This window comes from Anolis sagrei, chromosome 4, assembly GCF_037176765.1.
Source record: "Anolis sagrei isolate rAnoSag1 chromosome 4, rAnoSag1.mat, whole genome shotgun sequence".
NCBI classification, from domain to species: Eukaryota; Metazoa; Chordata; class Lepidosauria; order Squamata; family Dactyloidae; genus Anolis; species Anolis sagrei.
Window position 1 is genome coordinate 166,036,025 of NC_090024.1, and position 14,558 is coordinate 166,050,582.

Here is a 14,558-nt window from a genome sequence, read left to right on the forward strand (position 1 = left end):
TTTGCCTAGGCCTTAGTCCTGTCTTCCTGGAGGTTTCCTCATGTAGGGAAAGCGGTTTGTAAAGGAAACAAAGCAAGCCGATGCAAATGAGGACCGGATTGCCTTCGAGGCGAAGAGCGAGAACGAGACACTGAGCCAGAAGTTGACACATCCATGATGATCTGCAAAACCGGGAAGTCCGACGTCGAAGGCAGTCCCGTGGCCTTGAGTGCGCATGCTCGGCGGGCAAGTCCCCCTTCGCTCTTCCTGCGCATGCGCGGGGGGGGGGAGGCTCAGTGGGACGATTTCCCTCAGAGCGGAGAGAGCGAGAGCGCGGTGGGCACGGAGTGGGGTTCCCTCCGCATTGACACCCGTGTCTTCCTCGCCCCTCGGCTGGAGCCGGCGAGGGGAATATGCGGGGCAAAGAGTGAGAAGAGGGCTGAGCGAGGAGACCTGTTCCTCTTCGGGGAGGCGTCCAGGGAAGTGGTGAGTGCGGGGGCGTCGTCGAGGCAAGAGAAGGAGAAGGACTTGGGCCTACTCTCCTGGGGGGAAGCGGGAGGGGGCTGGCCCTTGGTTCCCTCAACTCTTCCCCTTTTCCCTCTTTGATCCCCCACCAGTCTTATCACCTCCCAAATAAGCCTATCTCTAGAGCTTATCTATAAACTACACTTGTTTGTGTTGTTGTCGTCATCATATTTATGTATATGTTGCTTTTTCAGAGACTGAGCAGCGTATAAATAAGAGACAACAATTCAAAACGCATACAATCTTACCTAAACATTAGAAAGAACTTCCTAACAGGAAGAACAGTGGAACTCACTGCTGAAGAGTGTGGCTGACTCTCCTTCACTGGAGGCTTTTAAACCTAGCCTGGATGGCCATCTGTCCTGAGTCACTGCAACACAACTCATTTTCTCCCCCCCCCCAAAAAACAAAAACCTAGTAGTCTTCTAACAATTTTTTGTCTAATCAAAGCAGATAATTTGTCCATTTCTGCTGCTTTGCTCACCTTTTTCAACCATCACCACTATATAGTAGGTAATTTTGGATTATTCTATTTTTTTTGTTGCCGTTATCATATATTGAAGTAATCTTCCATTGTTCTTTTCTAATTGTTCAGTCATAAAACCCGGAAGAAACTTTTGTTTTTACTTGTACACTAATTCTTAAAATTCTCTGCATCAAATTATGTATGGATAGGTATTTGGGCTTTTCCCAAATACCTATCCAAACGCATCTCACTTTATGAGCCAATTAGAGCATTAGGATCGGGTGAGGAGGTTCTGCTTCCTTCTCAAATATGAATAGTGGGGACGAGAGACAGGGCCTTCTCAGTAGTGGCCCCTTGGCCGTAGAGTGCCCTCCCTAGTGAGATTAGATTGGCCTCCTCCCTCCTGGTCTTTAGGAAACAACTTCAAACATGGCTGTTCACATTACTACTTGATCAAATGGTCAAAATATCTTCAAGATTGATGCAATTGAATGTTTTTAAAGTTTTTGTGTAGATTATGTCATGTTTTAAGTTTTATAGTTTATTAGTTTTAATCTATCATATATGTGTCATGTATTGTATTTATAATTTGTAAGGCATTGAATTTTGCCATTTACTTCATTGTGAACCGCTTTGAGACTCCCACCAGGGGTAGGAAAAGCAGTATATTAATGGAATAAATAAATAAATAAATATACCACATAAGATAGAAAGCCCCTTCTTCTTGTTCTCATTTTCAACATACATTTGAAACTCCCTTATACATTCTAGGCAGCTTTTCTGGTGTTATATACCATTATGATATCTGTATACTCACGACTGAAGATGAAAAAATTGAGGCAGACAAGAAACCCGCATCCAACCCTTGTATGCATACCCACACCATTGGTACGCATGCCTGTGCAAACTTTTGTGGCACTTTGACTATCAGCAGCCCAACCAGAAGTGGGTATGGCTGACATCCTGTTTATTATTGCACCAAAGAACGGCCTATTTTTTTTCCAAAAGTTTTGGTTTTTTTTAAAGCTTTCCCCCCTCCCCCTTTATTTTCTTTTTCTTTCAAGCGAATGTATGTTTGTCATATTCTTGGGAAAATCAAATGAGGAAATGCCCGATTTCTCTCTTTCTCTTTTTCACTCTTTGTGGGTATTTAACAAAGAAGAGAGTGTGTCTCATATGGTAATTAGGATTATTGACTGAATTGAGTTGTTACATGAGGAAATTCCATGCTGTGTTTACAGTTATGTTTGAGAGGAGGAAGCTGTCTTTCTAAGATAAATGGTGAAGTGGAGGATGGAAGAGGAACTGATACATGCACAGTTAGGAAAGTTGCGCCATGTTGTGTGCGGCACAGAAGGAATAGGAAGCATGATGCTAGGCAAAACAATGTTTTCCCTTCTGTGCTATTGAGAGCTAGATAATGTTTTCCCCATTTGCTATTTAAGATATTTAAAAAAGTGTTATATGGCGAGTCCTAAAACACATAAACGACTTTCTGAATAGAGACATGTATGATCAAGACTCACACTCTTCTAAGCAATTACGTTGGCTTGCCAGATCTCAGAATTTCTGGTTTTAAAAGGCAGTTTTATCAGTGTTTTATGCTAATTTCTTTGGCTGGGAGCCCCCGGTGGTGCAGTGGGTTAAACCCCTGTGCCGGCAGGACTGAAGACCGACAGGTCGCAGGTTCAAATCCGTAGAGAGGCAGATAAGCTCCCTCTGTCAGCTCTAGCTCCTCATGTGGGGATATGAGAGAAGCCTCCCACGAGAATGATAAAAACATCAAATCATCCAGATGTCCCCTGGGCAACGTCCTTGCAGATGGCCAATTCTCTCATACCAGAAGCGACTTGCAGTTTCTCAAGTCAATCCTGACAAGATAAAAATTTTTTTTGGCTTGAATCCTATAAGTTGCCTCAAGTAGAGTAAACCAATGGATTGATGGAATTTGCTTGCTTTTTCACTTCATGCTCAATAATCAATTTAATGAATTTGCACTAGTTGGAACAGTCAGAAATTCTGAAGCCTTTGCAGTTAAAATATTCCTACTTTCCCTCAAATATTTAGAGGTAGAATAGGTTAAGAATTTGACTAAATACCAGTAGTAGCTGCCTCAAATATTCAAGGTGATAAGATTTGTGAGGAAATAAATTCAAGTGCTTTCATCTTTTGCTTTTTATTTCAAAACTATTTGCTAAGTAAATTATTTAGTTGGTGGGCTTTAGTAATTAAATGGACCACAGTTTTATTCATGACTAGGTCTGGTTGAACTCTGGACTCTGTTCTTATGTATATTTACTTAGAATTGGCTATAAGAGTTCTTCCTGTGCTGGTACTATGGATAACTCATATCTTATGCCAGCTATTAAAATATGTGTCTGCAATGTATGGTAATTGAAGAGTGACTGCTACTTTAGTATATATTAGCCGTCCCCTGCCACGCGTTGCTGTGGCCCAGTCTATGTATATATGTGTGTGTGTGTGTATAATATTCGTGTATATGCGTATATATGTGTGTTTGTGTGTATATGTGGTTTTGTGCATGCATTGTAATGTAATTTTTGTCTTTTTGTCTTTTTAAGTCTCTTCTGCTGTTTTTCAGTGTTTTTATGAGTGATGGTCACTTGTCCAAATTTCGGGTCAATTCGCCCAGTGGTTTTTGAGTTATGTTAATCCCACAAACAAACATTACATTTTTATTTATATAGATTTTTGTTTATTAAAATATTTTTATTCCATCGTATATCAAAAGATCCGAGGGCATTATACAGTAACATCAGTTGAAACAATTAACATGTGAAAACATTAAACATAATATACAGTCTAAAACTTATTAACTAGGAACAAAATTACAAATACAGCGTAGGTATTTGGGGATCAATGGGATAAATTTGATCCCCAAAAGCTTTAGTAAAAAACCTTGTTAATTTCGCACTGAAATGAAACTAATATCTGCACGGATTTGACCTTTAGGAGAAGACATCCTACAGTTGGGTGCTATAGCAGAAAAAAGTCCATGTCTTCACACAGTGTATTGCTCCCACTAGTGGGTTGTTAAAGAAGACCCATGTGATAGACTTTTGCCCTTTGTCATGTGTATATAAGAAATGGAGCTCCATTACATATTTAGGTACAATATGCACTTACTTAGATAACTGTTGTATGGCTGATATAAGATGTTGTAGTTGCTGCATTTTGCAGTAGGTGCGGATTCCGGTTCTCTAAGATTAGCTGCACAGTGCCTAAATTGGGAAACTTCCAGTCTCTAAATTTTCCCTATCCAGGAAAGGCTGTTGCTAGTGGATTATTGAGCCATGTTTTTCTTCTGTGCCTCCAGTAACAGAGATAGATGTGGGAATATTCCCAAGCTGCACACATGTAAGTTCAACCCATCCAAGGCAAAACATTTACCCAGTTCCTTGACCCAAGAACTACCTATGCACAGCCTTTGTTCTATCAGGATTCAGATGATTGCACAGCCCAGCTGTCCGTAGTAACAAGAAGTAAAGCAGAAAGGCACAGTACCCGGTCTGCTAATGACCTCCCTCACTGGTTTCATATAGATATGGAACTGCGTGAGAAACAAGATGACACTTGATGGCATCCCACAGCTTAATGGACTTGAAGGAGAATCCTCTAGTGCCACTGTCTAGAACTGGCCTCATAGATAGGAATGGAATCACTTAATATACGTTTGCCTACTCCCTTCTGATGGAGTCAGTAAGGGATACCATGTTTGATAGTTTCAAAAGCTGCTGTGAGACTACAAAGATCAACAAAAGTACTACTATCCTGTCTTTCATCTAGATTAGTTGATGGTCAAGGTAACCAAGACTGTTTTAATACCATGTTCTGTCATGAAACCAGGCAGAAATGGGTCCACATAATGTATTTCCTCTAAAATGGATTACCCAGTCGGTGGTGGGCTTCAGAGTCAACATACAGATAACCATTCTGCCCTCATGTTTTATTCCCTTTGAAAAATGCACTAGCTGAAGCTGAGTTGTCATTTCAGGTTGAAAGGTATAAGCAGAACTTTGGTATTTGGTTTGTTCAACGAATGTATAACATTTCATAATTAATCCCAGTTATTAAGGTAGAAAATTGAACTTAATTCTGAGTAAACATTTTGTAAGATATACACAGAAGCAAGAAGGTCTGGGGGGATGACATGGAGGATGGATGGTTGACCTGTGTCTATCTCCCACACGTAACTGGATGCTCCTCTTGCACTTTGACCTCCAGTCAATGGTTATGTTGGTGAGGTGCAGAAGCTAAAAAGTGCACTTTGTAAAAGAGGAAAGCCTCCAGCCTTTCACAATGACAAAAAAATAAAAATGACCTACTTTGGGAAAAGTTAGACTTACACCACAAAGTCACTAATATTATGATGTTAGCCATCTACTCTGAGGAGTTGTAATGTTCTAAAATCAATTAAACTCTTAAGTATGGATTAACATTACTATTAACCAGAAAAATTTTATGGCCCAGTTTACTTGTCTGAATGTATCTCCCGCTATGCTCCACCTAGAGCCCTAAGATCATCTGAGGAGACCCTGCTCGCTGTCCCCCCATTGTCGCAATCGCTTTTGGTGGGGACAAGGGACAGGGCCTTTTCTGTGGTGGCCCCTCAGCTATGGAACTCCCTCCCGAGTGAAACTAGATCGGCTGCATCCCTCTTGTCCTTGAAACATGTAAAATCCTAGCTGTGGGATTAGGCTTTTGGAGAGTAGGCTAACTTGCTAACGTGCTGACCTATATAGAACTGATGGACTGCCCATAGATAATGTTTAAATCGGTGACCGCTGACTGTTTTTTGTCTGTTTTTATACTGCTTTTATATTGTTCATATGGTTTTATACTGTTTATACTGCTTATATTGCTGTTTTATTATATTGTTGTTAAATTGTATATTCATGTTTTGATGTGCGTGCCATGGGTGCTGATTCGTTAGCTGTCCTGAGTCCCTTTGCGGAGGTTGAGGTAGGACGGGATATAAAAACCCTAAATAAATAAATAAATAAATCCAAATTAATTCAGCCATATAACTACAGAAAACTACCGTAAGTAAAGGTTTCCCCTGACATTAAGTTTAGTTGTGTCTGACTCTGGGGGGTGGTGCTCATCTCAATTTCTAAGCTGAAGAGCTGGCGTTGTCTGTAGACACCTCCAAGGTCATGTGGCCAGCATAACTGCATGGAGCGCTGTTACTTCCTGCCAAGGTGGTACCTATTGATCTACTCACATTTGCATGTTTTCAAACTGCTAGGTTGGCAGAAGCCGGGCCTAACAGCAGGAGCTCACCCCACTCTCTGGATTTGAACCACCAACCTTTTGGTCAGCAAGCTCAGTGGTTTAACTCGTTGCACCACCAGGGAGCCCTAGAAAACTAAACAGTTCATTATTTAATCAGTCAGCTAGTTTTCAGGTTCTTGACATTAACTTTGTGTTGTGTGAATAAATATTGTTTCCTTCAGTTTCTTCTGATATAGAAAAGCAAACCTTTAATCGGTATTTATTAGATTGATTACATTCTTATCAGGTACCGAGAGAATATATATATATGACATTTTGCTCTCTCTTGTCATTAATAAATATTATCTTTTTAATGGAGTGGATGTGAGGGGCGAGGAACTTTGATTCATATTCTCATCTTGCCAGACTACTATCAGTATCTGTTTTTTTATAAATAATCATGAAAAATTGAAACATAAATATCTTGTAACTACCCTATTGCATTCGGTAGCAAGAATATTCATAGCTAGACTGAAAATGCTGAGGAAGTCAAGCTTTTCACATGTTGGAGAGAACTGTGGGATCTCACAATGGTTATGTTCAACATATGATAAGTGATGATGAATTAGAATCTTTCATACGTTGAACAGAACTGTGGGATCTGACATTAAATGAAAAAAAATGACCAAGATAATAGTTTTCAGAAGGGATGCTAGGGTAAAAATGATTACTGAGATATGATACCCATTCATTGTTTTGTTTGTAAAACAATGCATCTCATATCAGGAGACTACTGTGGTCCCAGTATAAATAGCGGAAAGAGTTGATACAGGATCTCAGATTATTTACATACTAAATATTAAAACTTGTCCACTTGTTAGAGATGGATGGATGGAATTCATTTAATTGTGCTGCAAAATTGACTGCATCTTTTTTTTTGTATTTTTGAACATATGGATAATATATTTATATTTATTATTTTGTATGATGAAATAAACTAATAAAATTAAATAGAGCGTCAAACTTAGAAGCATTTAGAGTTTAGAAGTGATAACAATGATAAAGAACTTATTTTATGCAATGCCTTAAGAGCACCAGGTTCCATATGATCTTGAAAGCTCAGAAGGGTCAGGAGTGGTTAGCAGTTTTACAAGGTTAGTTAGCAGTTAGAGAAGGCTAAACTACAAATCTCAGAATTCTATATCATTGAGCTATGGCAGTTAAAGTGCTTTCATGCTGCATAAATTCTACAGTTTAAATGTACCCAGAGTGTCAATTTCTTCAGGTCTGAAGTCCTAGAGCAACTAACAGTTAATGGTGAGTGTACTCGTTAGTCATAGGGGCAAGTAAGCCTTACAGTGTTTCCAATCCCATCAGTCAGTATCTTGTTATTAATGTTACAGTAGTTATTGTGGTATATGCTTTAGTTACATCCATAAATGGTTGCATACAATAAGTTCATAGTAAATATTTTGAAACTTCAGCTACATCACAGACAGCTACAGCCAGGCTAGTTACTAAGTCTAGAGCACACAACTCACTTTTTACAGTCGTTTCTATAGCCATCAGTATGTTTCTGGGCACAATTCAAGTTGCTTAACATGATGTAATAACACTGAACAGTGTGTTCTTGCCCAGTGGTTGCTTCTCTTGGGTATAATAATTGTAATTTCAGACTTCATTGTGAAGCATTTTAAAACTCAAAATTCAATGAATTTTGCCAAAAGTAGTCCTCCTTCTCCCCCTCTGTTGCATGCACTGATAAATTCCAGACTAGACTACTGAAATCTGTTCTATGTGGGGTTGGCCTTGAAGATAACTCAAAAGGTGTGGCTAATGGAAATCACTCAGTGAGATTGCCCAGATAGTCATATGACAACCATGTAACGCCAGTGCTGCTAGTATGCTTCCAGTTGACTTTAGCTTTCTGGTTTGGAGGTACTATTCAGGAATGAGGCCATAAGGAGGAGCCCTCTTACATCTCCTAGAATTCAGAGGTGATAAATAAATACAATGAATAAATAACTCTCATGTTTGCCTCTTCACTTTTCCTCTGCATGAGCATGTAAATGGGAAGCTTCTAATTAACTATATTGAACTAAATTAATTAACCAGATTTTTTTAAAAAAAACAGGAAACAGTGAATTACAGCTTCAGAGGAAACCAATTTACCCATATGCACTTGAGTCTAATGTGCAATTGAATCTAATGCACACCTCCATTTTCAAAACCCCGAAACCAAAAAAAGGTTTTGCTGGAAAATGCAATGCATAGCGGCAAAAAGTGCATTCTTTGTGCAATGCTGATTAATTAAGAAAAAAAATTCAAACTTGCATTTAATAATCACTTCATATGAGAGTGGTTCGTTTGTACTCCTTTAAATGTTGGACTTAAACTTTCGTCTTGCCTCAACATTTCTGATGACTGATAGGAAATGGAGTCCACCAGTGCCTGGAAATGGGGCTTTAAATTGTTTGACTCAATTCTCCTTCTGTACAAGGTGCTGAAAGTACTCCATTCACTAATTCAAACCAACACTCTCAGGCAAAGATTTCTATTTATGTTAATCAGGTTTTTGATATATTTCTGTAGACTGAAGTCTACAAAGACATGTCTGTCTAATCTTGTGTCCAATGGCATATTAAATGAGGGCGATATGGCACTCAGTGTTCCACACTAAACAAGCCAGTCGGATGTCACTTTGACAACGAGTAGATGTGATTAGTAATAACGGTGTATCAGCAAAATGAAAGGATGATTTTAGAATAAGGTGAAGGTAGGAACACACTTCAGATAAAAAAAGATGCATTGCTCAACAGTGCCACATCATTCATACCAGAAATCCATCTTACAGTGAGTGGAGATTAGGCCAGAAATAGATTTTTCTGATTTAGGCAAAGTACCAGTAATCTTCCGTGCCATTTGATACATAAATGATTTTGGAGTTGAGTCAGCAATGAAGCAGACAGCTTTTTAGATAATACCAAGATACTGATGGGATACTGCCAATGAATGCCAGGTGCTGTAGACTGTATTTCAGAGGAAGAAACTGACAGAATCCCTTCTTAGTATTCCTTGGCTAAGAAAACTCTATGAAATTAATGGGATTACAGACACACCCCACAAATCATTCAAATTTGAAAAAAACTCAAGCAAAGTGAGAAGTCTCAAAAAATCATTTGTAGAGACCAAGCATTATGCCAACTGACCTGTATATTTTTGAACTGCCCTTGGGTCTCTTTTAATGTTACACTGACTGTTTTCTAGCCCAGTTGTCCAAGAATATGTAATATATTTAGTTTTACACCATCATTTGGATTTTTAAAGCGCTGCCAGATGGATCTGTCTATGCTCAGTGTTTATTTGTGTACGAACCCACACAATCCCTTCATCTGGAGAGGCCCTGCTCGCGCTCCCAACTCATTCGCAGGTGCGATTGGTGGAGAGGGAGAGGGCCTTCTCAGTGGTGGCCCCCGGACTCTGGAACTCACTTCCCAAGGACATCAGGCATGCCCCAACTCTGGCAGTCTTTAGGAGGAGCCTGAAAGTGTGGTTGTTCCAGTGTGCCTTCCCAGAATAAGGAAAATTCTCAGCAATATGCCCTCAGAATGCACTTTACTACTGGTTTAGGATTGACTGCGTTCCCTCATCTCTCTTTGAAAACCCTATACCAGTTATATCCTACCTTGTTCATGCCCAGCATTTTTTTTTAATTTCTTAAACTATTACATTTGGCCCGTCCATAGGTTTTTAAATCCTTGTGTGTTATTGTTTATTGTTTATATGTGATTTATATTAATTGTATTGTATTTATTGTTTTTGGTTATTGCTTTTTTATTGATGTACTGTTGGGCTTGGCCTCATGTAAGCCGCTCCAAGTCCCTTGGGGAGATGGTGGCGGGGTATAAATAAAGTTGTTTATTATTATTATTATTATTATTATTATTATTATTATTATTTGTTTCCACTTTGTCACTCAGGTCTAGAATTTAATTTTTTTGTCTCAACAATTTGTCTCATGTTTATTCTTCAAATTCTTTCCCCCCCTGAAAATATCAGTTTCAGAACAGGTATCTGGCCAAAATCTACTGCAGTGGAAACAGAAATATATCCCAACTTCTATCCAAATTTATCTTTAGCAATCTAGGGACCCAAGAGTTCAGCCCTTCTTTATATACAGTACCTGTATCTCAATAGCTGGGAAAGGAACTTACAGCTTTATCTGTGATACACATTTAATGAGGGAACCAGTGACTTTTCCCTTTTTCTACTATTCTAAAACCCATAAAAAGTACTGTGATTTTAGTGGCTATCATTGTAGACTTCATATAACAATAAAATATTATCCATTTAGCTTTAAGCATTATGGATAAGACTGTAAATTTTTCATGATGGCCATAGATTTCTGTAAACCATCAAATGCCCCTAAATTGCTTCAGTACATGAATATTTTAAGGCTAATATTAAATACTAGACAACATGCAGTAATCTTTTTAGATATTTCCGCTAAACATTTGTTTACTGGAAAGATAATACTATTATAACTATTTGTCGATGTTGGGAATTGAAGTGTAACGTCTGGAGAAAGTTTATTCATATGTTCATGACTCAGGATTTTAAGAAATCTTAATTGATGGATTACATTTGCATATGCGTGAAGCACAAAATATGAAGATAATGAGTCAACACAGATAATAAAACAAAAACCTCTTTATTGTGAGAGCACTGGATCCTGGATCATCTGATACGAAAGTTTCCATCTTTGCTCTCCTTTTTTCTTGGTTGCATGCCAGAGAGCAAAGAAATTGGAGAATGGCCTTGAAGAAAGTTGTTATTAAGCTCACCCTGGCAAATAGTGTAAATATTTGTATCTCTTTAAGGCAGTACCACTACGCCTCAGTTTACAATCCTTTTTACAAAGTCTTTTTAGACCTACACAGCCTTCCCTTTTCTTTCTTTTACCATATCAGGTTGGGTGGTCTTTTTAGTAGCATCAGCATTAAGAAGATAGTAAAGGAGGGCTAGCAGACCTCAGATTGCAACAGTGTGTCAATGGAAAATTGTGCTGGGAGAAAATTGGGATTTTGTTTGGGCTGATCCTACAGTAGCCATGTGTTTCTGTCTACCACAGGAAAGATAAAGAGCAGGTTCCTCCGGAATCCCTTACCAATATATGCAAACTACAAAACAGATAGAAAACGATATAACAGATAATTGTGCCTCATCAAATAACAGCAAAACAGAGAGAAAAGGAGATTTTTTTCACCATATTAAAAGGCCTACATCTCTAAATTTGGTCACCAAAATGGAAACCCAAGTTAAAATGGAAAGTAACGAAAGAAAATAATCCCTCCTAGCTGCAGTTTGGGAGTAGCCTTCAGGTGGTTTATAGATAGTTCCAAATATTTTCGTTTACTTATGTAGGTTTTCCACAATGTGGTTGTTTCATTTCAAACATATACTCTGTTAAGTTACGGTAAAGGTTTCCCCTTGACATTAAGTGTAGTCGTGTCCGACTCTGGGGTGTGGTGCTCATCCCCATTTCTAAGTTGAAGAGCCAGCGTTGTCCATAGATATGTGGCCGGCATGACTGCATGGAGTGCCATTACCTTCTTGTCTGAGCAGAACCTATTGATCTACTCACATTTGCATGCTTTCAGACTGCTAGGTTGGCAGAAGTTGGCCCAACAGCAGAGCTCAGCCCACTTCCTGGATTCAAACCACTGACCTTTCGGTCTGCAAGTTCAGCAGCTCAGCAGTTTAATCTGCTGCGGCACCGGGGGCACTGTTAGTTTTATATAAGTTGAATTCACCAAAGTATCTGGTGAACTCCATTCCCTATCCCTGCTATAATATGCTTTAAGAATAGGCATGGGCAAACCGACTCTCCAGATGTTTTGGACTTCAACTCCCAGAAATCTCAGCCAGCTTACCTGCTGTTAGGAATTGTAGGAGTTGAGGTCCAAAATATCAGGAGAGCAGGAACTGCTGCTCCGTGCCCCTAAACATGTAGGAATATTTGACTGTGTAAGAGCTCTTATATAGTGGTGGTTTCTTTATTCCCTCATTACTTGATACAACTGTGCAAGTTGTGAAATGCAATCTGGAAATGAGGACTCAAAATTTAGTCATTATGCAGCACAGTAGTGAACAACAAATCCTGTTGCATGAGACTTTCTCCCACTCCAGATCAGGAATGGAACTGGTAGTCCTCTAGATGCTTTTCTTTTCCTATTTCTTTTAGCTCATGACAGCATCACACATAATCAAACAAGGCTGGAGTCGTGTGCTACAGGTCCTCATCCTTCAGTGTTGCAAAATAGGAGCTTTAAAATGTGAACAAGAGCGAGCAAATTACCTTCATTCAATGGAAAGTTATCAGAACAGCTCTATGAGGGCTTATTGAATAGATATTGATTGTTATGTTCCCTAGAAAATTATTGTAAAAGAATTGCACTTGCTAGCCTTTGTATTCCTGGAAGAACTGCTGTAATTGGAAATCATGTAGGGGTTAAGGGTTTGTATATTGCAGTTCTACAAAGCTATAGTTCTGACAGGTTGAGATTTTGTAAGCTGAGTATTTTACCCTTCATATTTTAAAAAATATTTGTTTATTACTTTGCAAAGTTGCTGCAGTGCCTTTGACTGAAAGGTAGTTTTCAAACACCCTTTTCTATAGAATACTGCTTTTGCAATAAGTTACAACAACTTTTCAGAGAACCATAGAGTTGGAAGAGACCGCAAGGGCCATCAATCCAGTGGTTCTCAATCTGTGGGTCCCCAGGTGTTTTGGCCTACAACTCCCAGAAATCCTAGCCAGTTTACCAGCTATTAGGATTTCTGGGAGTTGAAGGCCAAAACATCAGGGGACCCACAGGTTGAGAACCACTGATCTAATCCAACCCTTTGCCATGCAGGAAAAGCACAATCAAAGTGCTGTACTCTTGACAGATAACCACCCAGACTTCGTTTAAAAGCCTCCAAAGAAGGAGCTTCCATCATTCTTGAGGGAAAAAAATAAATCACTTTGCTGTGAGATGCTGTGGGATTGAAATAGTCTTGTGCCATGCTTTCTGGAATACATTGGCCTCAAAGTCATTGTAAAAGTAATATAATCACCCTAATTGTAATCAATTAACAAATAGAACATTAATTCAATTACAGTTAATGTTGAATTAAATTAAATTAAATGGATCTGTCACATGTCAATATCTTCGTTTAAATCTATGTCTACTTAACAATGACCATTACCAGTAGTCAATATTATAATTGCACTAATTAATTCACTTAGCAAAAGTGAAACTAAATGAAGTTATCATACATTGGACATATCGTGAAAAAATGCTACATTGGAGAAGACAACAATAGTGGAAACAAAGGGGGAGAGGAAAAACTTTTATTGAAGTTGGATTGGTTGAATAAAGCATGCCATGGCTCTCAGTGTTCAAGATCTAAGCAATCCTATTAATTACAAAATCTGTTGGAGGGTTCTCATTCATTTTCTTGCCAGGGGTTTCACTAACTTACATAGCAACAAAATTTCACTGAATATCACAAAAGTCACAAAACATTTTATTGGCCAACAAAAATGCACAAAATACAGCACATAAGCTGTTGAAGTTTCACTAGCTTTTTCGTTAGGCAAAGACGCTAAAAACCATAACATTCACTGAACAGTTTACATTGCAGAATATATTGAAAAGATGTCATCAAGCTCATATGAAAAAGAGAGGAAACTAAAATAAGACTGGAAAGGATCACAAGTCCTTTGACCTGCGTGCAAGAAAACTCAGGCTGTTTGCATTCAGATAGCAGGAAAAAAAAGCCTCTCCTCACCAAAGCCCTATGTTTCAACCTCAGCTCAGTTGCCAACCATCTGGGGTCTATTTTTAGTCCGTAGAGCACATGGATCTATACAAGGTGGGTAAAAAGCCTATCTCAGAGCATTAAAAACGATATAAACACAACACCGGGACCTTCATATGTATCAAAGTTAGAAGTCACTTCCTTAATGAATGCTCTTACAGAGCTGAATGCAAGCGAAACCTTCAGTGTAGAAAGAGGCTAGAAAGGGTTAGAAAAGGTCTGAAGAAATGAGATTGATGTTATAATGTATAACCTTGTGGGTTGATACTGTTTTTCTTTGCTTTTAAACAGAATTGACTTGATTCTGCATATTTTTAAGTAACACCTATTCAACTGGTTTGGAAGATTAAACATCCATATAAATGCAGGTATGTATTTTGTGATTCATATGTGTTAATGTAATTATAGTTTATACTATCAAAAAACCTCAAAACACAAAACAAAAAACTTCTGCATGTAACTCACTCTGTTTTCTAGCTGGCAGCTT

General features: G+C 38.6%; 1 protein-coding gene across 1 annotated transcript in view; it reads left to right on the forward strand.

Moving 5' to 3' along the window:
- Window positions 1-262: 262 nt before the first annotated feature.
- The window catches only part of JAK1 (Janus kinase 1), a 52,735-nt gene continuing 38,439 nt past the window's right edge, over window positions 263-14,558 (forward strand). The window contains exons 1-2 of the mRNA XM_060773669.2: window positions 263-465; window positions 14,363-14,439. Of these exons, the coding sequence (XP_060629652.2) occupies window positions 14,434-14,439 (6 nt within the window). The 5' untranslated portion in view covers window positions 263-465; window positions 14,363-14,433. The remainder of the gene's footprint in view (window positions 466-14,362; window positions 14,440-14,558) is intronic.